Below are 21,618 nucleotides of genomic sequence, written 5' to 3'. Positions count from 1 at the left end.
AAAAACAGAACTGGACTTTCTCTGATAAGCCTCTTGAAATGTGGTTTGGATGACACGCAATTCAGTGATGTTTCACCTGAGCGTCTCACAATTACAACGTGTTTCTTCAGTAATGTAATGTGTATCTAATATTATTTTTAAAAAAAAAGAATACACTAGACCTTGATTTAATGCAAAGTCGAAGGTCTTAAGTCTTGGAATTTGGCACTATAGCAATAAAAAAATTAACTTGACAATATCATTGTGCGCACACCTGCCCCCCCTTCCCCTGCCCATCTGCAGCTGCCACGGACATCCCCCCTCCTCCACTACAATATCCCATCCACCCGAGAACGAACACGGCCACTACCAGACCCATCTCCCCCTGCCCACCAGGAACTTCCACACACAGTGCCCCCCAGCCCCCTCCTCAAGCCCACCAGCAGCCGCCATGGACAATCCCCCCCCCTCCACCACACCATTCCACCAGCCCCCGGCCCAGCAGAAATGTCCACAGACAGCACCCCTAGCCCCCTATTACATCCACAGGAACATTGAACAAACACATAACCACTACTCCCCCAGCCCATCAGCATTTCCCTCAGACAGTATCCCCCCCCACATCACCCCGCCATCCCACTGAATACTGACATAGACACTTCTCCTCTCCACACCCTACCACGGCCTCAGTCTCACCTCCAGCCAGGTGCAGAGCGAGTTCTCCAGTTTGAGGCAGGGCTAAGCCAGTGGACCGGACAACATCAGCCTCAGGATCCTCAAAGACCAGCACCTGAAAGACCGGCTATCTACCTCCCTGGACCCTCTGCAGTTTGCAGTACAGGCAGCACATGGGTGTGGAGGATGCAATCATCTTCCTCAGTCATCGGGCCCTATCCTGTCTGGATGCCTATTTTCACCATTACTGCCCCCCCCCCATTCTGTTGTCCATTCTTATACTTGATGTTGTTGCTGTTGTTCTTTCTGCCATCTATTTATTTGTGAATGTTTGTTTTTTTTTTGTTATTTTCTAATCGTCTCTCTATTCATATTTATTCATATTTATTTACACGTATAACTGTTACACTGCTGTGAAAAAGAATTTCCCCTGGAAGAATCGATAAAGTTTATCTTATCTTTTGGAGGGGTGGGGATTGCGGATATCTGCTACAGCCATGCAATGTTTTGTCTTACTGATAATAGCGGTATGGTTAATTTGGGTTAATTTCCTGCACTGGAAAAAGGTTGTATTTCCTCGCCGCTGTCTCCAAGTGTTTGCTTATGGGCAAGTGACAGGTTTCTGACGATCATTTTTAAGAGTGCGGTCCACATAAAAACTGTCACTACACAACTGTGTTGTGATGCCGTATAAATAAAACTCACTTGACCACTAGAACAGTTTGTGTGTGTGGGGGGATGGCATGCATGTATGCGTGCATGAGCAGTGTGGGGACAGGGCAGCAGGTGGAGACTCAGCAGGTACTTGCCTTCCACAGCAGGTACTTGCCCACCTCCCTGCACAACTTCCTGCCGCTTTTGGACTTGACCCCGTTCTTTTTGCAGCACCGGGTGTCGGTTTTGGAACAAACCTGGCCCGAGTTCATTCCCCCGCCCCGCTCCCTCCAAAGCGCATTACAAAAGGAGTTTGTCGCTTTAGCATTTGGCCGACGATAGGGAGGAAGGAGCCAAGTTAAAAACTGGGACGGCTGGTGAAACTGCCGCAGAAAATGAGATTTAACCAACTACTTAAAGCAGACAACTTTGATACAAAGCTCTGCTAATGCTACTTCACCGTGCACTGTTCCCCCACTCGCATTTACACCGACTTAAATATATCAGATGCTGCGGGGCACTAGATCCCTACCGGGTTAATAATTTAGATTTAACTAGATTTGCATATTAAATCACAGACCGATAAAGGGCAGATATGTGCCTTTTCCATAGTTATGAAAAATGATTTCCTCGAGGGTACATTTTAAAACTTTTTCACATTGTTTTGAGCTGGTCTCCCATGGCGAGTTCAATGAAAAAAAAAATTGAGTTAAATGAAATTGAAAAATCGTGCTTTTTGTTTGTGCATATCTGATTTCGAAGGCTGCGACAGAGCAGCAGCACCCGTGACTCACTGTTTGGCAGCATCGGCGGTTCACCAATACAGCTGTTTGCCCAGTGACGGCACAGAGGAGCGATAATAAGTGAACTAATGGGCGTATTTCATGTTTTCCTGATGAAACCGTGTCTGTGATGGGGTAATCGAGAAGTCGACGATGAATATGACCCATGACGACTGCGCAGACGGCATTCCCATCTCAACATCCTGAGCACTGCAGCTGATGCATTTTAAATAGAACGCAGGGTAAATTAAAAATGTAGGCCAAGACATGCAGTATGTATGAAGATGAGCACTTCAGTCTTTGAGGCAAACTCTCAGTATCGCCTACTCAGCTAGAGAAAAGGAGGGGCTGCAGTGTTGACCACCAACAAGAGTCAACATGAAGATTATGACAAAGAACTGATTATTGCAAATATACTGAAATACGGGGATATATGGATAGGAGGTCATCTGGGAGCGGGAAAATGGATCTGCATGCCGTTTAGGCCGTGAGTGACCTCATCGCTCCTGAGCGTTCTCCCCCCTTCACCCCACTGTGTCCTTTCTACACCAAATGGGGTGATGTAAGAGGGAGGGGGTGGAAGGTGGGGGTAGACACAGGAAGCGCAGTGTAAACAGCAACACTGACTATATGCCAGAGGGGCCTGTGCATGTATATCTAATGGTGTGTGTGTGTGTGTGTGTGTTGTTTGAAGGGCCTTGCTTGCAGAGTTTTCAACACATGCTGATCTCCAATCATAGCACAGCTTAAACTTGCTCACATGTCCTTAAGAGGACATGCCTTTTTACGCCTTAGACTGAATTCTCCTCAACTTTGACTAGCTGTCTTCAGATGCAGAAAGTTGGTAGCGCCTGCTAGTGGCAGCAATCAGGGTAAAAACAAAGGCAAATCAGTGCATAAGATCCTGATGATGAAGAGGACAAGATATAAAACTCAACCACTGAACATTTTTACTTTGATTTGCATGTAAGATTGAAACACACTTGGCAAACATAGAAAGCTATATTGCTGGTAATACAGTGCCCATCTGAGGACCTTAAGACTTAAGGCTCATTTATACTCAAATGTACATACAAACAGAGCCTTCTGTACATCTTCTTGGGAATGCATGGCCAAATGCATCAAACAGAGCAGTACCATCGGAAGTGGTGGTGGGGGGGTTCAGTGTAGCACGGTATGCTCAAGTGCAACCAGAAAAAGGAACGGAGGAGAAGACGACAACAAGGGATGGGCATAACCGGGGAAGAGTGCTCCGTCCACACGCCACCAAGTATTTAGTGGCCACACTGCTCACCACCATCTACTGCGCTCCCTCGATTTGTGTCTCTTTCTGTTGTCTGACAAGCAACTCCGAAACTTGGAAGTGAACTCTGCATCGCCCTCTGGTGGAGGTATTGCTCGACAACCACGGCAACGTAAAGCATGCATGGGACGGATGTAGACAATGATGTTTCACAAGCGTACCTGTTTACGTACTGTAATGTAAGTGGAACACCCGCTTGGGGGTTACCTGAGTATTTACGTTCATAGATTGGTGTAACTATGAAGCGTGAATTAAAATGCTATTATATAAAATGAATCCCTTGGCCCCATTAAAAAAATACATCATTAAGTCAATTATTTGTTTTATACTTATTTTGGTCTTAAGCCAAATAATTTGAATATTAAAAAATTCTTCTGAAAAGGGTGAAGTTTCGAGTTGTGAAATAGAAAAACAAACCTTAGAAATAACTGGCATGAGAACAGCTGGTCCCTCACATTTTGTCAGACCAAATCATCTTGGAAAGTCAGAAATTCTCAGATACTTCGGCGCAGTGCTGGGTAGCTACATCTAAACGTTGACAAGTGAGCCGCGTGTCAAAATGTTCTGCAGAACTATTTCTAACCGCATGTTGTTATTGCTGATCATGTCACAACTTGGAGGAAGAGGAGTGACTAAAGGTAATGCTGGCGTCACTCTGGCCGAAGACAGCATTGCTGTGCGCTGTGTTTAGAGCTGGTGGATGCTTATGTCCAATCACCTGGGTTGGCCTCATTCCATCTAAAACTATAGCTTTATTTGAAAAGCTCAATCTATGGGTGCCCTTGAGGGGCAGAAAAATATAGAGAGAAATGCTGCGTAACATTAACGCAATTGAAAAATGTATAACCCTGCAAACCCATTTAACTTGTGACGACCCAGATCACAAGAAATAGCTTTATAGACCATTCCATGGTCTGCACATACGATAGAGGAAAGCCTGTGAAAAACTGCAAAGCAGTATCCAAAAATATGAGGAGGATCTTAATACTCTGTGGTCTGTTTTTGTTCTGACTTTGTTTAAACATATTATTAGTCTCTATTTGCAAGGCTCACCTAGTTCAGGAGTTGTTAGGACTGACACCTCCTGTGTGTTACTCAGTGAGTGAATAAGCAGACAAGACATACATATGACATCATAATTGTACTTGTAAAAACTTACAAATGCTCACAAAAGATGCAACATGACTTCACATATTGGATAGCAATCCTGTAAATAACTTTTTGTCACCTTTTGTTTTCGATCAAGAAAATTTTTCTCAATGATTTCACTTCCTCTAAGGTCAGTTTATTGAAATTACATATTAAGAGCCAATGAGATGTGTTAGAAAAATAAATACATTTTTCATAATCTGCTGGTTTCTTGTTGCAGGTGCCCCCCACACACAAAAACCTGAAAAACATGCCCAAAACAGGCAAGTTACCCTTAATTAAAGTGTATTTAAGGGAACTTGTTGAGTATCTGAGCTGTAAATTATCTGAGCTTACGCAAACAATGAGACAAAGCTCAATTTGAAAAAAAGGGAGCTTCAACATTCCAAGTAAATTTCTGACACTGACGCTCTGGACTCTCATTATAATAACTGCTGATGTTTTCCATGAGCAACTTTTCAAAGGAGCTGAGAGTTTCTGTCATCCTCTCGAGGAGCTCACGGAAAAAATGGTTATTTACGTTGAGCATTTGAAAAAAAGATGGGCCCAAGCTGTAATTTGGTGACTCTTCAACACACAATTACAACCACTACTTATAATTATGTTTTTTGTTTTTTTGTTTTTTTGGTCCAGACACACTAAAGCTCCATTACAAGGACACAAGGAGTTTCTTCCCCCCTGTGGACACTTCCATCAGTGGCCTGAGCCGCACATTTCCATCATTGCAAACAAGAATTAATGATATTTCAAAGGATGTGAATAAAAGAGGCAAACTAGCTTGACTGGTTGTTGAGGTCGACATATGGTTAGTCCTCCGGTGAGCGTGTGTGTACATTCTGGGAAACAGGCAGAACTGGGACTGTTCTAATTTTAGCCGCCCGGGATCTGGCGACTGGAACCGTCGGGCGCCGGAAAATACAGGAGCGATGTTATTTTCAGACCCGACGGAGGTTGGGGGAAAAAGAGGAGCAGAATGGCCTGCCTAGCGTTTGTCCTTCCTCAATCGTCTCCACGAGAAGGGCGGCGTGGCTGACGGATGATAAATTTAGGCCTCCGTCCCTGCAGCAGGAGCTCCAGACAGAGTGGCGGTTTGGAGAAGATGATTCCTCACACAAATCTGCCAACGGACCTGAGAGTGGGTTCAATCGCATGTTGGGGGAAAAAAAACACTTTCATCCTTAAACGCCTCTTCGAGGTGGATTTTCAGCAAACGCTGGCCCAAAACTCATTGCTTCTCCTGTTGGACATTATTGATGTGTTCTGTCTCCGGCGGCACAACTCGTCCCTTTTTTCCTCTCCGGTCGCGTACGCAGGCTCTCGCTGGTAGGAGGATCTGCTGCGTCACACACAGGCCGACTCTGCTGGAGCACTGCAGTCAGGAGCCGGAGGTCCTGAAGCTACGCGTGTGTCCAATCCCAGCCACTTGGACACGAACAGCAAAATTGGGACAACTGAAGGCTTGTGGTGCACGCATGAAGTACTTACTGTACTTTAACAGAGAGTCCGTATATAATTATATGTATATAAATCACTGCATGGTTTCACAAGTCCTGACAAGAACGGCAGAGGTTTTCACGTAAAAATAGTAACGATCTTAAACTGCCCATGTCTCCGGTGGGGATGGGAGTTGGGCTGAATAAATCCTAAGCCTCGTATGAAATCTTGAAGCAGGCCTTTGTCAGACACAACACTGACAATAAAACCAAATACACGTAATTCCAAAGCTTCGGACTATTTCTTGCAACATTACTGATAACCATTTGGCAGCTGTCCCACACAACATTGTTTAGTCTTTACTAATCACAATGCAGTACCATAATTTCTTCCTACTCTATGCTCAGGTTTTTATAGGTATTTTCTTTTCTTACCTTGAATATTTCACATGTGGTCTAATATGCTATCAAATGTTTGTATTTTTTACTATCATTATTATTATTAAATCCACAACAAAGAGCTTTGTCATGACCAATAAGAGAAGCTACATTAAGATTCTTTATTGTCACTGTACATTCCTGTACAGAAAAATTCAAATTAGTTTATAAGAACAATGGCGTTAATAGTAATAAATTAAATAGAAATGAGTGTCCCTGAATGGAAATGTACTGTATCATTGTTAATGCTGCAAATAATGTTTTCAACTTATTTGCATATTGGGAAAGAAAAAAAATTTAACAAAATATCATGTGCCAGCGTTTACTTTTGCCACCACTTGAGGCGGCAAAAGTTGTTATGCAGAAAAAAATTGTCATGCAGAATGAAGTAGAGAGTGTAGAGAATAAAAAACATTAAGGCTTAGGTTTTGAGGAATTCCCGGTTACGTTATCTCGTCTGTAAACCGTGATATACATCAAGGGGATCTTGTTATAAGAGAAAAACACAAAGGGGGTAAAAATGCAGAGGCGTTTCTTCGGCAATCTGATCCGATTCTTGGCGTAGAAATGGGAAAAAACGCTGGATGATCCACTAGAATCGTAGCTCCGGGGTCCTCTTCAACAGCGTGACTAACAGCTCGTGTAATGAGGTCGAGGGTTAAATACACTGGAGTCTATATCCCAGTGCTGATGGAGAAATTGGAGGGTCGTGTGTTTATTTTCTATTACGGTCGCTGCAGCATGTGGGCACACAGGGACACTGAACAGATTCTCCTTTTACAAAACCCTGTTGCATGGGAGTCTTCCCTTTGATCAGGGGCTAAAATTGCATGCGTGTGTGAGTTCAACAGCCCGCCTTCAACAATGTTAGGACTCACGTGTCTGTCAAAGATAAACATGGACGGGGCAGATATTGATCCAGACTCGCTTAGCGTTTCCCAGTACAGCGTTAGTTGGTGGAAGGTTCTCTCTTTGGGAGAACGGGCCTCTTGTCACTGTCTACGTGATAAACACAGAAGGCGTGATGGTTCAACCAGAGCTACACTGGACTTTCACTTCTTTGCCAAGCTGAAAGATTTCCTGCGTCTCACTGTTGACTGGGTTTCTACAGCGGCTCACAGTTGTAGGGGACTCAAACCAAGGAGGGAAACTCCTCCAACTCAAGGACAGCAGGTGGCGTTGAGATGAAGCCAGAGGCCCAACAGCCAATAAAACCTTTCTGTCAACTAATTTTCTGGAGCTCCTCTCATAAAATTCGACATCATAAATGACACTTTACAGTGTATATTACTGGATAGATGTGCCCTTAGACTCCTGCATGCATTCAGCCAAACATTATAAAGAAAATATATAAATGGTCTCAACTCACTAGACAGCATTCATCCATTCACAAGCATACCAATGGGAGCAAAGCCACCATGTAAGGCGCTAGCAGGGAGAAACTCTGAGTTCATCGCCTTGTTCAAGGACACTGACATGCAAACGAGAGGACTCGGGAAATGAACCACCAACCCTGTGATGATCCAATCTAGAAAGACCAGCATCAGGTACAAATGTGTATTCTTGCTGGTTCTTTCCTGAAAGAAGTTAGCTTAGAGTTAGCAAACTAATTTGGCTGAAGTGACGAGGTAGAATTATAGAATTTTGCAAAAAATAATTTAAAAGGGCTCATTATCAGCATGTGATTATATTAGAATATACATCCCTAAAATCACCAGAACATGAAAAAAAAAAATATATATATATAAAAATGAAATGAAATATAGAAAAAAATTACGAAAAGAAAACTCAAAATAAACTGAATAGCAAATAAAACCCAGAAAGAAAATAGCACGAAGAAAATGTCCAGATACTGAGCTGTATAAATCTTGACGATGGCTATTTCTTTTTCAGCTAATTCTTCCTAAACAGCTGTTATTACTAAACTGACTGGGTTCTTTGGGGTTCTCGTTTCTTTCCTGACAATCAACTTTTCCTTGTTATTGGTTTTCAAGCTGACGAGGAGGGGAAAAAAAAGGAAACGACAAAGCCATGTATTGATTGTCCTATAAATGGTTGGAAAAACTAAATAGATCTGGAAAAAAAAAGATCGTAGTTTCCAGAACAATGTGAGAAAATTCAACAAGGCGTTGCACCTGAACCGCACAAAACAACATCTCCTCTGTGTCCTGGAGATACACAAACACCAACAAATTGCTTTTTTGAGTGTGTGTATGTGTGTGTGTGTGTGTGTGTGTGTGTGTGTAGGGCAGGAGTTAGTGTCCGAGATGAAGTCACAAGCAAATCGGCTGTTTGGACTTACAAATGTCAAAACATCTTTCAGTGACAGTCACTACTACGGTACAAATAGTATTACTGCAACATAAACTGATGGGGGTTTTGGCATCCAAATAAAATCAGATATCCACCCAAAATATTGCCTGTCAGATACTCATTGACAGTTTATAACTGCCGTAATTTCAGCCACCTCTCATGAACCAGTTGGTTAAATTTGGCCTTTTAAACATGTGTAACATCCATCTATCCATCCATCCATCCATCGTCTGCTGCTTTGCTTATCCTACTCAGGGACACGGGGAATCCTGGAGATTATTGTGTTACATGATAACAAACTGATAAATAAGAATTGCACCTAACTTTCTGACACTTCTCCAATGGCCATTATAAGACTACGATTCAGGAAGCTTTCAATTTCTCATTTATTATTCTTTTCTGGAACATGCAGACAATGGGATTGCTACTTTGCATGGACGGCGGGGTCACATTTGACACCACATTGCAAGACGTGCCTTGGAGATAGACAATAAAACAAATCCAACACACCTTTCAATAAAGTACCTTCGCTGAAGCCATCCGCACTTGCCTGTGGACCGAACAAATGAGTGGGCAGAAACACCGGAGCCGAAACATTATTATATGACTTTCGAATGACGTCGATGACGATAATCAGCAAGATTAACTTTCTTTCCCTGCACTCTGGGCGGGATTGGAATTCAGGGTACATTTTGAAAGAAGTCGCTGTTTCCTCGCACAGCTGGATCACCACAGAGCCCCCTCCTTTCACCCTCTCTGGCTACTTATGCATCTGAGGCCAACATTGCTGACAAAGCAGTGAAGGTGCGAGTTCTTGCTGTATCTACATTTTAGTTACTCTAGATTTCCCACAGTCCCCGGACAGAGCACCTGTTAGGTGCACCGCCAGAAGCAGGCGACCTCTCTGCCCCGTCCCCCATCAGGCAGAGGGAAGCACATATTATGAGACCCCCCCCCCCAGCTCCCCATCAGCATGTCAATCAGCAGCGTACAATCAAACAGCAAGCACAAAAATGAGGAGCGCCACAATAAAGAGCTTCGCTCGTCTTCCTTCAAAGTCGCCAGCACTTTGGATTTGACCTTTTTCCACCTGTTTTCACTCACAAAGTCCATTTCCTCCTGGCATGTCATGTCTTAATGTTCTTCTCCTTGCTCACATTTTAGATGTGCCAGATCTCCGCTGTTTTTCCAAGGGGGACTAATTTTAGCATTTTCATGTGCTTTGGGGTTAAATTTACAGAGAATATCGAACAAGAACCGAAAGAAACTCATCATTTTCGAGCTTTTAGTTCTGGCTGAGGAGTTAAACAATATAACTCGAGTTTCTAAATTTGCATTTGTTGCATCCCCGATTATTAGCAGGGGTGTCTGTTTGGTGCATCTTTGCAGCGGCTGTGAGTGGGGGCTGGGGGGGGTCACACCTGTGCCGACCCTCCCCACCCCCCCATGCAGAAAGGAAAAGTGGGGCAGGGATGGGGAAGAGGGGAGGCCTTCAGGCATGTTATCCACCGAATGGAGCGGGTGGGGAGGAGGAGGGCGAGGAGGATGAGGAAGGGGGGTCAGATTACCTCATCTCGCGATAATCGTGGCATCTCATACAGTGGGATTGAGTCGGAACTGTCAGCACGCGCACGCACACACGCACGGATACACACACACACACACTCACACACACACACGCACACACCGGTGTTGTCTAATTTGTTTGTGTGTTTGTTTATCTGTCGCGCGTCCGTCGGATTAAAACCGGTAATCTGTCACGGTTGGCCCGGATCCCCGCACCGCACCGCACCGACCCGACCCAACCCGCCCGGCCGGCCGACAGCTGCAGATTGCCGGTTCTATTTCCCGGACGTGGCCGGGGAGAGGAATGAGCCTGGATATCTTTATAAAACAAGAAATAAATGAACTGATAAATAAATCGAGAAGCAGAGGATACTCACTTGGATTACTGTCCTCCATGTCGGCGGTAATTCCACTCGTTTTTGTTGTTTTTTTGTTGTTGTTTAATTATTTTTCTTTTCCCCTTTTTTTTTTGCTCATTCAACACGGGAGTTCGGGTACTTCCTCTCTGCTGCGCTTATACCTCAGGCGGATTGGGAAGGAGATGGGGGGCGGGGAAGAAGGGTGGTCCGCTCCGGTTTTGTCCTGGCCCGGTGGCGTCCGTTCGACCGGGAATATCAAAGCTGGGGTGCGTCCTGCCGGTAGGGACCGGTACCGCCGACGGAAGTGCGGAGGGTTGCGGGAGCTGAGGAGCGGCGGGAGACTCCTCACTCCTCGGCGCTCAGCTGATTCTGAGAGAGCCTGGAAGAGCAGTGACTGCGTTCCGGATCGGACTGAACCATTATCTACCCGGAGGCGGGGGGGGAGCGTCTACTAGTTTACACGTTCACACTTTTGAAGTTATGCTAACTAGCCACACAGATGCTACCATTACAAACTATTTTTGCCGTTTAACAATCCAGAGACATATTTGCAATTTTCTCGGTGTTTTCATTTGTAATATTCCATAGGAATATATTGTTGCCTTAATGTTGATGTCATAAGGTTGATGCCTTAGTGTTGATCCTTTAATGTTGAGCCTTTAATGTTGATGATACGTATACTATATAAACGGTATCCTCCAACCGATATTGGGGCTTCTTCTTATTATTATTCTCACTCTGGAATATGCTCTGCCATTAAAGCCTACACCCGTTCTAACGTCCCAAGGATCATTCTTGTACACACGGTACATTTCTCAAACCGAGAAACATTACATGGTGTCAGAAGTGGGATTCGAACCCACGCCTCCATGTGTAGACCAGAAAATTTTCTCGGTGTTTTCATTAAAGATAAAAAAATAAAAAAAACGTCTCCCCTCTTTTTTGTTTTTGGAGTATTTGGAGGGAACGAGCTCCTTCTCCTGCAGGGTCATCATGGTTTCCCGACCTATTAAACAAGAATTTAGCCTCAGACAGCTGCAAAAAGTCCCCATTACTTGTAGCTGAAATAATATATATTTCTTTCGCTCTTAGGGATTCATGTCAAGTATAGATTTTTCATCTAGTGTGTCCGAAAACATACAAAGAGCAAGATGGTTGCATCTGGCTCCATGTGGGTTTGTGCAGAACAATGGGAGGATGGGAGAGATTAGAGAGAGGAGAGAGAACAGTCTTGCAAGTGAGGAGAAGACTTCCACCCCCAAAAACTTTTAAACCCTGCAAGGTCTCACACCCTAAAAGTGCCAAAAGTTCTCCTTTTGAATAACCATAAAACTACATGATGTAATTCCAGTCCCAGCCCGCACACATCCTGCCTATTTTTGTTTATTTATTTTATTCTTGTCATTGCTATTGTCACTATTTATATTGTTGTTTAGTTCTGGTTGTTTATTTTTCAACTTTACTGTTCCTTTAAGTTGTCCATTAATATCTCTGATGTTGTTGCTGCTGTCTATTTATTCATGGATGTCTTGCTATCTTCGGTCTTCTCTCTCTATCTATATTTATTTTACTTTTTTATTTTTAACATCACAACTGTTACACTGCTGTGACAAAGGAATTTCCCCTATGGGGATCTATAAAGTTTATCTTATCTTATCACCTACATAACAAGGGTTTCAGAAAATGTGCAGCAAAGTTTTTTCTTTTGCGCCAGCTTGAGAAAATCTGTTAGTCATTACTTTGAATTGCTACAGATGAGAATAACACTGCAGAGTGTATCAAGCACAAGATTTTCCGGTTACCCTTCTCTTTGTTTTGGATCAAAGAAGTTTGTTTGGTGAGTTACTCAACCCTCGCGTCTACAACACACATTAGAAACACAGGAAAACCGGAATGTGAATGGGTTCGTTGTAGATATTTAAAATAAAAAACAACCCTATGTGTCCTCTCATTCACCACCTGTGGATGTCTGAGCATCTGCTGAGGTGGGGGGCTGGGCCGGGGGCTGACCCGGCACGCTTGAGAGGGGACACCCGGGCAGAAAGAGACCACGGTGGGGCTCCTTTGTTGCAGCTGTTTAGCCGCGTTCCCCCAGACCCCGCGGGGCCACCTGTCACTGCAACTGGAAAGCGGGGGAAGTCGGACGAGGTTGGGGGTTGGGTGTGTTGCGGTGTCACGGGTGTTTGGCCGGAATTAAAGCCACAAGATAAGATGCTTAACATTGTCACTCCTCTCAAATGTCCCCGATGTGTTTAAATGCGACAATCAGGATGCGGTATTTCCTTTTAATTCCTTTCTCAAACATCCACAGTGCAGCTAACGTGGTTAGTGCCCACTGATCGGCGCCTATCTGTAATTGAATCACTGGCAAGGGAGGTGTTTTATTTGCTGAATAAAAATAAGCCTGTCAGACTGAGGTTTCCATTGCAGGAGCACAAAGTGCCTGTTTGCAATTATCAGTGTATATCTAAGTCAAAAAGAAATATGTGAAAGCATTCAAATTCATCTATTGTACTTACATATTCATTTTGCTTCATTTCAACATCCATCTCTTTGTAGTTCAACAACAAACCATTAAGACAGGTAAGCGAGTCTTTAATTACAGTGTTATGCTGTGTGTTACATACTTTTCAGAAGATTTGTTTAAAGCTGGGCTTACACCAAAAGATTTTCACGGTCACACACTAAAAGCTGAAAGTCAGAAGGAAATTTAGTGGAGTCTTAGTGGAGTCACAGCACACTGCGTAATACGGTAATCTGAACTGTTTTAGAACATGTCTTGTCCTAGTCGTGGCCTTTTTGTATTATCAAACGTGTTTGTTATTAACCCAAGTCTTTCACTTTTTGTGTCGAGGTAACACAATCAACAACCAATACAGATGAGCTCTAACACAACAGGAAACCAGGTGGACAAAAAAATCACCAGAACGGTATTGGCGGCAAAGATGATATTTGTTGGCGGGATGGATGAACAGGAATGACCAAGGGCGTCCCGACCAGTACGGAGTAAACAAAAAGAGGAGGGGACGGTGTTGCTGTGGGCAGAAAAGACCGACTCGTACAATGTCAACTCTCCAACGTATCACGACTTATCAGGAGTCGAGAGGGAAAAGCAATGAACCCGCTGAAAACATTGCTTGATTGGAAAAAATTGCTGAAAGAATCTAGTTGTAGTCTTGCTAATAGTGACCCTGTAAGATACACAGTCTTTGTGAAATCTCAGCCTGAGACAAGGCTGAGATTAAAAACTCTAAAAACTTGTTTTTAGATGCGAGCAGAGGTGAGATGATAATTTCCCATGAGTCTTTTCAAAGTCCTCTGATGTTTAGTTAGCATAAGACATTCGGATATGAATCATTTTAAACTGACTCAACTGAGAAACAAAACATCATAAGGTAGTTACCTGCATGAAATGACTTCATGATTTTATTATTCTTCTGACCTTTGTAACACATACTGATGGCAAGTCAGATAAACTCAACTCAGATGTTCTAACTTACTGAGGTCCTTTTACCTTTTGTCATGCTTTTCGTTCTAACGTTATATAGATTTGTTTGGGTTTGACACCTCACAGCAAGGTCACAGCCTGGTTCTGACCCTTTCCATGTTGAGTCTCCATGTGCGCTCCGTATCTGCATGGGTTTCTTTGGGTTTACTCATTTCCAAAAACATGCAGCATGTTCATTCGAGACCCACAAAAATGTGAATCACATAGTGAATGGTTGTTTGTCTATTTATGTGGCCCCGTAATCGACTGGCGATCGCTCCAGGGTGAACTCCTCCTCTCTCCCAGGCGAGTGGGGTGTAGATGATAAATTAATGAATTTGACACTGAAGCAACATAATTTCAAGTTTTTCTTATTGCAAACTCGATGTCCCCATATGTGACTTTGCTTTTTGTAAGCCTTTACACCTAACATTTAACTCTGCTTCACTCTGACCGGTCGCTTCAAGCCAGTTGGTGACAGGAAATATCAAATGGCATAAATGTGTGAAAACAATAGCAAGTCACTCTGTGATAAATCCTGATACGAAGGGGAAAAGTTACAGAAACCCATCTCTTGTTACCTTTTAATATATTTTTATATTTATATTAAAGCTTTTCATTGGATTTGTATGCAAATTTGAAACAAATTTAGAAATGATAAAAAGACGCTGATATGCTGATAGATACAAAGCACTGTTGGGAAGAATTCGGGTTGAAAATTGGGGCTTTTGTGAATGAATGCCTTTTATTGTCATTGCTTAGAAGTATATTCAAATTTTCAATGATAGAGGGGTGAGTCACAGCACCTAAACGTGCATCTTTCTCGGTAAAACAACAGGCATTTATGGATTTCACCATAATGCTGTGACAAGAGGGAAACGTTCAACTACAAAAGAAATGAATGGTCTAAAGAGAAGAGCCTGTACTATCAGCGTTCTGCTCAGAGTCTAGACATAAGCATAAAAATAAAGAAATAAAACCTGTGCAGCAAATAAAAGCTCAAGCATCGGTTTTCTACTAAAACACCTCATTAGAAAATGGGCAGTTTTCCCTTACTTTCTCTCTCTTACCAACGTTTTACAGCATCTGCCCAAACCATTTCGCATCTGGTTTCCAAAATACAGCAGGTGGTCTATCGAGATAAAGGCGGAGAATGTGAGTTATCATGCATTGCGACGGACTAATGATGGATTCAAAGCCACGTATACATGTACGGGAAAGAGAGAACTTCTCGACTGGCTTTCATTAGCTGCATCTCGGCGACTCTGGGTGCAACATGTGAAGTTGTATCGTTTCCATTAAAACCACTTGTGTTGTTGCGGTGTCTTTGCACAGAGGAAGTGGGGGTGGGGGTGGGGAGGGACCCCCGCCTCCCCACCCTCACCCTGCTCCCGCCTTTCCTTTTCACTGCGCACAAGAAAGGACTTGATGTTGGCGCTGCAGCTGCACTCCTAGATTAAAAGACAGAGGCCCACAAAGGCACACTTACGCATCTTGGTGAAGTGCGTCTGATTCAGGTGAGCGGGCCGAAAGACGGCAGACAGGACGGAAAACAAGAACAAGGACGGGATTGTATTAGTAAATACAGTGAAAATTTATTACAGGCAAAGGAAAAACCACAGGGGGAATGAGGAAGGAGAGACTCGGGGCAGTCTGCGACCACAGGAGAAAATACAAGCTTATCTGCAGAAAGATAGAGCACTGGAGAAACCACATCTCTTTTTCACTGGCCTTCTTTGAGTACTGCGCTTTTGAACGGGAGCCAGCGTGAGGCACAAAGGGACCATTTAAATCCTGAGTGGCGGGTATTACAACATCCTACGCGAGTGCGAGCAACATTACACGATTTCAATGTCAGAGTGGGCCGGCATCTCCAGAACACAGTTACAAATGTGCACCATCAATGGGTTGCAATTTGGTGTTAAGTGTGGAAAAATGGTTGAAAACAAACATTTATCTGGTGATTTAATTCATCCCATTTGTAATTCTATGGCAAATTAAATAAACCACATGTACTCATTCCTCACAGCAAGAATGGCCAGTGTCAAGAGCTGCTTTCGGAGCGAAAAGGTCTAAAAATTGTTGAGCTTAATTTGGCTGGAGGAAGACGACACTGACAACATGGAGAGCAAAGCTGCCGCAGAATTCATGTTCTGCATAGCGGGAATAATAACCAGGGGCTATCAGATGACCCAAAGTGTTTTTATTTTCACCCTGCACTGCTTTGAGAAAAGTTAGCTATCGCTGAACTTATCTTGCCCAAAATGTTAATGTTCTTCTATGAGCCCTGGAATAAGGAGCGTGGCACGAGAGGTAGAGCGATTATACTTGCAACGGAGCATTCCTTGTTCACTAGATGGCTGCCAAATGCACATCGAATTTCCTGCAAGGGATCAAAAAAATTTTAAGTTAAACCCCTTCGTGGTATAGCGGACGAGAAGAGCTTGGACCTCTTTGTAGGTCCCTTTCTCGCTGGTTCTGTCTATTCTGTTGCAAGCAAAAGCTTCGCAGTGACCACAATACATGTATAAAAAAGGCGCTTCATAGGCCGGAAGATGTATTTGGTAATGGCTGTGGCTCCAACACTCACCAAGCACCTATGTCGTGAGTTCCTATGGAACTGTAAAAAGACCCTGCCCCGGAGTGGGGACGAAAATGGTCCTTGAAACTTTCCCTATGCATGTAGAGTTCCTGAAAAGGTTCTAGGAACTGCAAAACATTCCCACAGTGTGAAAAGGGAAATGTAGTAGCGGGTTGCTGCAGTCCCTGAGACAGCAAATGGTTCTCGGACTAAAACAGCCAAGGTGGTTGCGGCAACTGGACATATTTGGGTTCTCTCTGAAAATGGGTCATAAAGGAAGGAAGGACTCTGGTCGAGTCACCTGATTTGGGGTTTGGAGCCGGTTTGTTTGGATCACGCGAGAGTCGTACCATGAGTCATCAAGGTCGCTCGGGTCTGAGATAGCACCGAGGGCCGCTTCCTCTGTCGAGTGACAGTCATTCCAGTTTGACACCGATGGTTTATTTTCCCCCTGCCTCAAACAAGGATGAGTATAAATACCCCATGTTGAGTCACGAGTATGAGTAAAGCTCAAAAAATAAGATGCCATCCTCTCCAACCAGGCGTGAAGAGACATAGTGTAGTTCATCTGGCGATGCAAACCTCCTGCGGTAAGACAACAGAGTTCTAACATGTGTCGAGAATTACAAGCTTTTCTCCTAAAAAAAAAGAAAGGAATCAGACTTCTCCTGCCAACAAAAGCAATTTGAGAACGTCACCTTCGCAAAAGAGGAGTCTGATCCCATTCGCTCGGAAGAAACGTGGTCCCCACCCTCGGTGCAGAGGTCATCCGCCGTGAAAGGCAAGTGTAACCCTCAGCCTGGTAATGAAGTAACAATGGGTGGAATGTTCAGAATGTCCCCGGAGAACGCAGACACTTGCTACGTTACAGACGGCTGAAATACAGTTTGGAGCATCAGGGGGAGGAGCGGCAGAGGCGTGAGGTGATGCTGGCTGAGAGGTGAATTAACTATGACAGACGGGTCGTGGAAATATGCGCCATAAATTACTTTGGCGACAGGGCACTGATGAAAGATATGGTGGAGGACGCATCACCACGCTGTGTTACAACATGGAGAACGATTAATGGATGTTGTTACGTCACTATTATAACTAAGATTCCATTTCTGTTTTTGAGAATTCCATTCCCAAAGCCTTGTCATTTCAAATGATTTTTAGTTGTGTTTCTTAAATGCAGCATCGATATAGGCGCATATTGTCTATTTCTGCGTCGTGTCACCTGTGCAATCACACATGTCCAGTTTGGCATTTTGAAATGCTAATGTGATTGACTATTGTTCTTTTTGTTTGTTTTTTTTCTTTTCACAAAATCTAGATGTAAATGTTATAAGGAGCGGGATAACTGAAATAAAGTTGTTAAAATCCCAGTAATTAGCCATTGTTGCTGCTGCCGCATTGTTCCCTCCAGTATGCTGGGCCAGAGATTACCTGTGGTTTACTTGATGACCCTGTTGACTTCTGCTTAGCTGCATGTTTTATCAGCCGTGTCATTCCGTGTACAGTGTTTGGAAAAGAATCCCGGGAGAAGAAGCAGCGCTCACCATCCCCTCCTTTTGTGGGCCGAAATTCATTTCGGTTCTGGGAGGTCCTGATGTATTGTGCCCTCGGCATCCGAGACTTGTTTAATTTGCGTGTTTTAAGATTGCTGAAAGTTGAGACTGGGACCGGGGATTTTTATCCGGCACATCTTTGGCTCCACTCTGCCTCAGGCCTGCTGAGATACATGACCCCAAAATAACAACCGGGATAATGGCTTTGTTTTTCACTTTCCTCTAATTCAAGAAACCCTGGAAGAATCCTGTCGCTCGCTGGGAAGAATGAAAGCGAACCGCTGCTTTTGTTTTTCAGCGGTTCTTGCAGTTTTACGTCCCGCGGATTCATCAGGTGGCCCCTGTTGTTGTGTTCCTGCAGGAATGCAGCTCCACAGCGGCGTGCAAGTGTGTGTCTGTCTGACCGACTGTGACGTAATGGTGTAAAACATGCTATCGGTTCGCAGCCGGGCCATACACGTGGCTCCTCTCTCCTCACCCTTGGGGCCCCTCTGTTCCTCCTCTATCGCTTTATCTCACCCTGCTCTTCCCCTCCATCTCGCTTCTGCTCCAGCGCACTCTCTGTGTACGAGTGCACGAAACGCTCCATTTCTCTGCGCCCGCCTCCCAGCCCACCACCAATCCCACAACCACCTCAATAATAGGAACCCCCACCGCCACCGCCGCTACCGCCACCCCGCTTGCTTTCATTTCCATGACAACTCACAATGATAAGACCAAGAGAGAGAGGGGGGGGGGGATCAGAGTTAGGAAAAAACGTGAATGAGGAGGGCGGGAGTGCCTTCCCTTGACCTCTGGTTTTTCTTAGCAGGGAAACTTTCAGGATTTTTTTTCTATTTTCTATTTTTTTTCTTAAACCTTTAACAGAGGTTAAACAGGACCATCGGCTCTGATCAGGCGCGAAGCAAAAAAAAGGGCTTTTCAAGAGGAACAACCAACAAACAAACAAGAGCAAAACAAACCAACAGCGACAAGTGGATAGTAATCGATTCGCTTTATGCTAAAGGCTTGCACGCCACGTCCATTCATATTTCATTATGACTCTAAAACAGAAGCGCTTTCATCACTGTAATACTCTAAAAGTAAAAAATAGTAAAAAACAATGCTTTAATGCTTTTGCTTGATTATCGCTTTTCTTACCAGGCTCAGATATTGTTGCAAAGATTACTTTAAAAGAAGATTTAGCAAATTCACAAGGAGTCATTGAGCAGACTTTATATAATTTTTATTAGAGTAGAACTCCGGCTTACGAGTTAAATTCGTTCTTTGACCGTTCGTGAACAGAATCAGTGTTCCCTTTTGTAAATCCCATTGATCCGTTCCAGCACCAAAAAACGTACTGCACTCTTGTGAAACTTTTTATTGGTTTATTTGTGTCAAAAATACAGACAGGAATTAAAGATAACCGTAATTATTCTGGGTTTTTGGTGTTTTCTCTTTTTTATGACATTTCCTTCACTAAATCAGCAAAAGTAGAGATTTTTCATATGAGACTCTTGCTAACGCTATCTTAGCACAAGTTACCACGCACGACCGCTGCTACGCTACAAGGCTACAAGGCACAATGTTGAAAGCCCGTGAGTTCGTTTGTCTGTGTGTTCGTGCACTTAGGCTTGTTCACAAGCTTGATTAAAAATGTGATTGAAAACTTTGTTCGTAGGCCGAATTGTTCATAATTAGGGGCATTCATAAGGTTCTGCCGTACTTGCTTTTAGTGGTTAGCGCTTCTGCTGGTTAGCGCTTCTGCCTCACAACAACAGACCCTGGTTGGATTCTGATTTCTATGTTGAGTCTCCACTAGTCTCCCCTTGTCTGCATGGGTTTCTTCCAAGTTCTCTAGTTTTCTCCCACAGACCAAGAACATAATAGAGGTTCACTGGAGACCCTAAACTGCGCATATGTGAGAATGAGAATGTGAATGTCCCTGTATGTGGCCCTGAAATCGACTGACGACTGGTCCAAAGTGAATCCCGCATCTCGCTGCTGGGATAGGTTTCAACCCCTGCAATCCTGAGTGCAGGATAAGAACGAAATAATGATTTTTTTTTTTTGTCGGGCAAAGAATTCTTCTTCGAAAACAGTTAGGGTTTTTCCCGAGTGTGCTTTTGCATGACCGCAGGCGCTCACACACACCTGCAGCTTTGTGTGTGTGTTCAGTGAAACAGTGAACCATCACATGACAGCAGGCGTGCCCTCTACACCGTGTGTTGGAATTGATGGGGATATTTCAAAATGTTGAATTTGGATGTGGGTATGAATATTATTTATAAATTTGCGAGATTCTACAAGAATTTCTGTCAATTAAATTTATCTATTATATCGCATATTTGCTGCTGCATGTATGATGAACAGATGTTGGACCCTCGGGTTATAAAAATTAATCCTAGGTGTAACCCTGAGAATGAAATAAAAGCAACTAATCTTTGTGTGTGTGTGTGTGTGTGTGTGTGTGTGTGTGTGTGTGTGTAAGAGAAAGCAGCACAGGGGTTTGACCTCGAGACCCGTCGCCATCTTTATTGCGCACTACCCGTTCTCGTGATGTTGAACTAGTTATATTGATTCCCTTGAGAGTGACCTTTGGACCCTTGGAAAGAAAAGCAAATCAAACTGTTTCTATCTTTCACAGGGCTCCTATTTACAAAAACATGAAGGCAAATGTAATTATAATTAAATTTTTAATACTATTTCTTATCTCATCTGTAAAGGGGGTTTCTCTTTCTCTGTGAGGATAGCAAGAAGTTGCAGAGGAATAATAATATAATGATATTATGTCCTCGTTTAAGGACTGGGGTTGCTAGATGTTCATCAAACATAGAAAGGATAAGCAAAATACAGATTTCAAGCATGTAAGATGTTCTGTCCATCGGGGGTCTGCTGGAAAGGGGTGAGCTCAGTAATCCCTGAGGCTCTGGGCCTCCCAGTGTGTCGTCCTCAATCCCCCCCCACCCCCCGAGACCCTGCTAAAATCCCCCCTAACACCAGCTCTCATTATTTGCCCATCAGTGTTTGAGCTCCACCTCCAGACAGAGCAGACATGAAAGGATTAAAAACAAGGGGAGGCAGTTTGGCTAAAAAAAAAAGAAGAGGAAATCTGAAGACAGTCATGATGTCACTTCCCTCTTGATATCCTGATTTTCCTTCCATTAAAATCCAATGACGAGGAAGAAGAAAAATACACAGATATGAAAATAACAGGCAACCTGTCTGACACGAGCGAGGAAACGTGACGTCTGTTCAAAGCTGACACTTTGCATCCTGTTAGCCGAATGACCCTGATGCCTTTGTGTTCTGTGTCTCGTGGGAAAAAGGGAGACTCTGGAGTTACATTCAATTACCTGCAAATAAAAAT

At 43.7% G+C, this 21,618-nt stretch overlaps 1 protein-coding gene across 4 annotated transcripts in view; it reads right to left on the bottom strand.

Annotated features, from left to right (window-relative positions):
- The window catches only part of map7d1a (MAP7 domain containing 1a), a 46,170-nt gene extending 35,162 nt beyond the window's left edge, over window positions 1-11,008 (bottom strand). For all 4 annotated transcript variants that reach the window (XM_086153699.1, XM_086153701.1, XM_086153700.1 and 1 more), the window contains exon 1: window positions 10,670-11,008. In XM_086153699.1, the coding sequence (XP_086009825.1) occupies window positions 10,670-10,688 (19 nt within the window). In that variant the 5' untranslated portion in view covers window positions 10,689-11,008. The remainder of the gene's footprint in view (window positions 1-10,669) is intronic.
- Between the last annotated feature and the right edge of the window lie 10,610 nt (window positions 11,009-21,618).

Source organism: Fistularia commersonii, chromosome 10, assembly GCF_037954325.1.
Source record: "Fistularia commersonii isolate RoL2024-O1a breed Wild chromosome 10, RoL_Fcom_v1.0, whole genome shotgun sequence".
In the NCBI taxonomy this organism is placed as follows: domain Eukaryota; kingdom Metazoa; phylum Chordata; class Actinopteri; order Syngnathiformes; family Fistulariidae; genus Fistularia; species Fistularia commersonii.
This window is presented reverse-complemented; position numbering and strand designations above follow the sequence as displayed.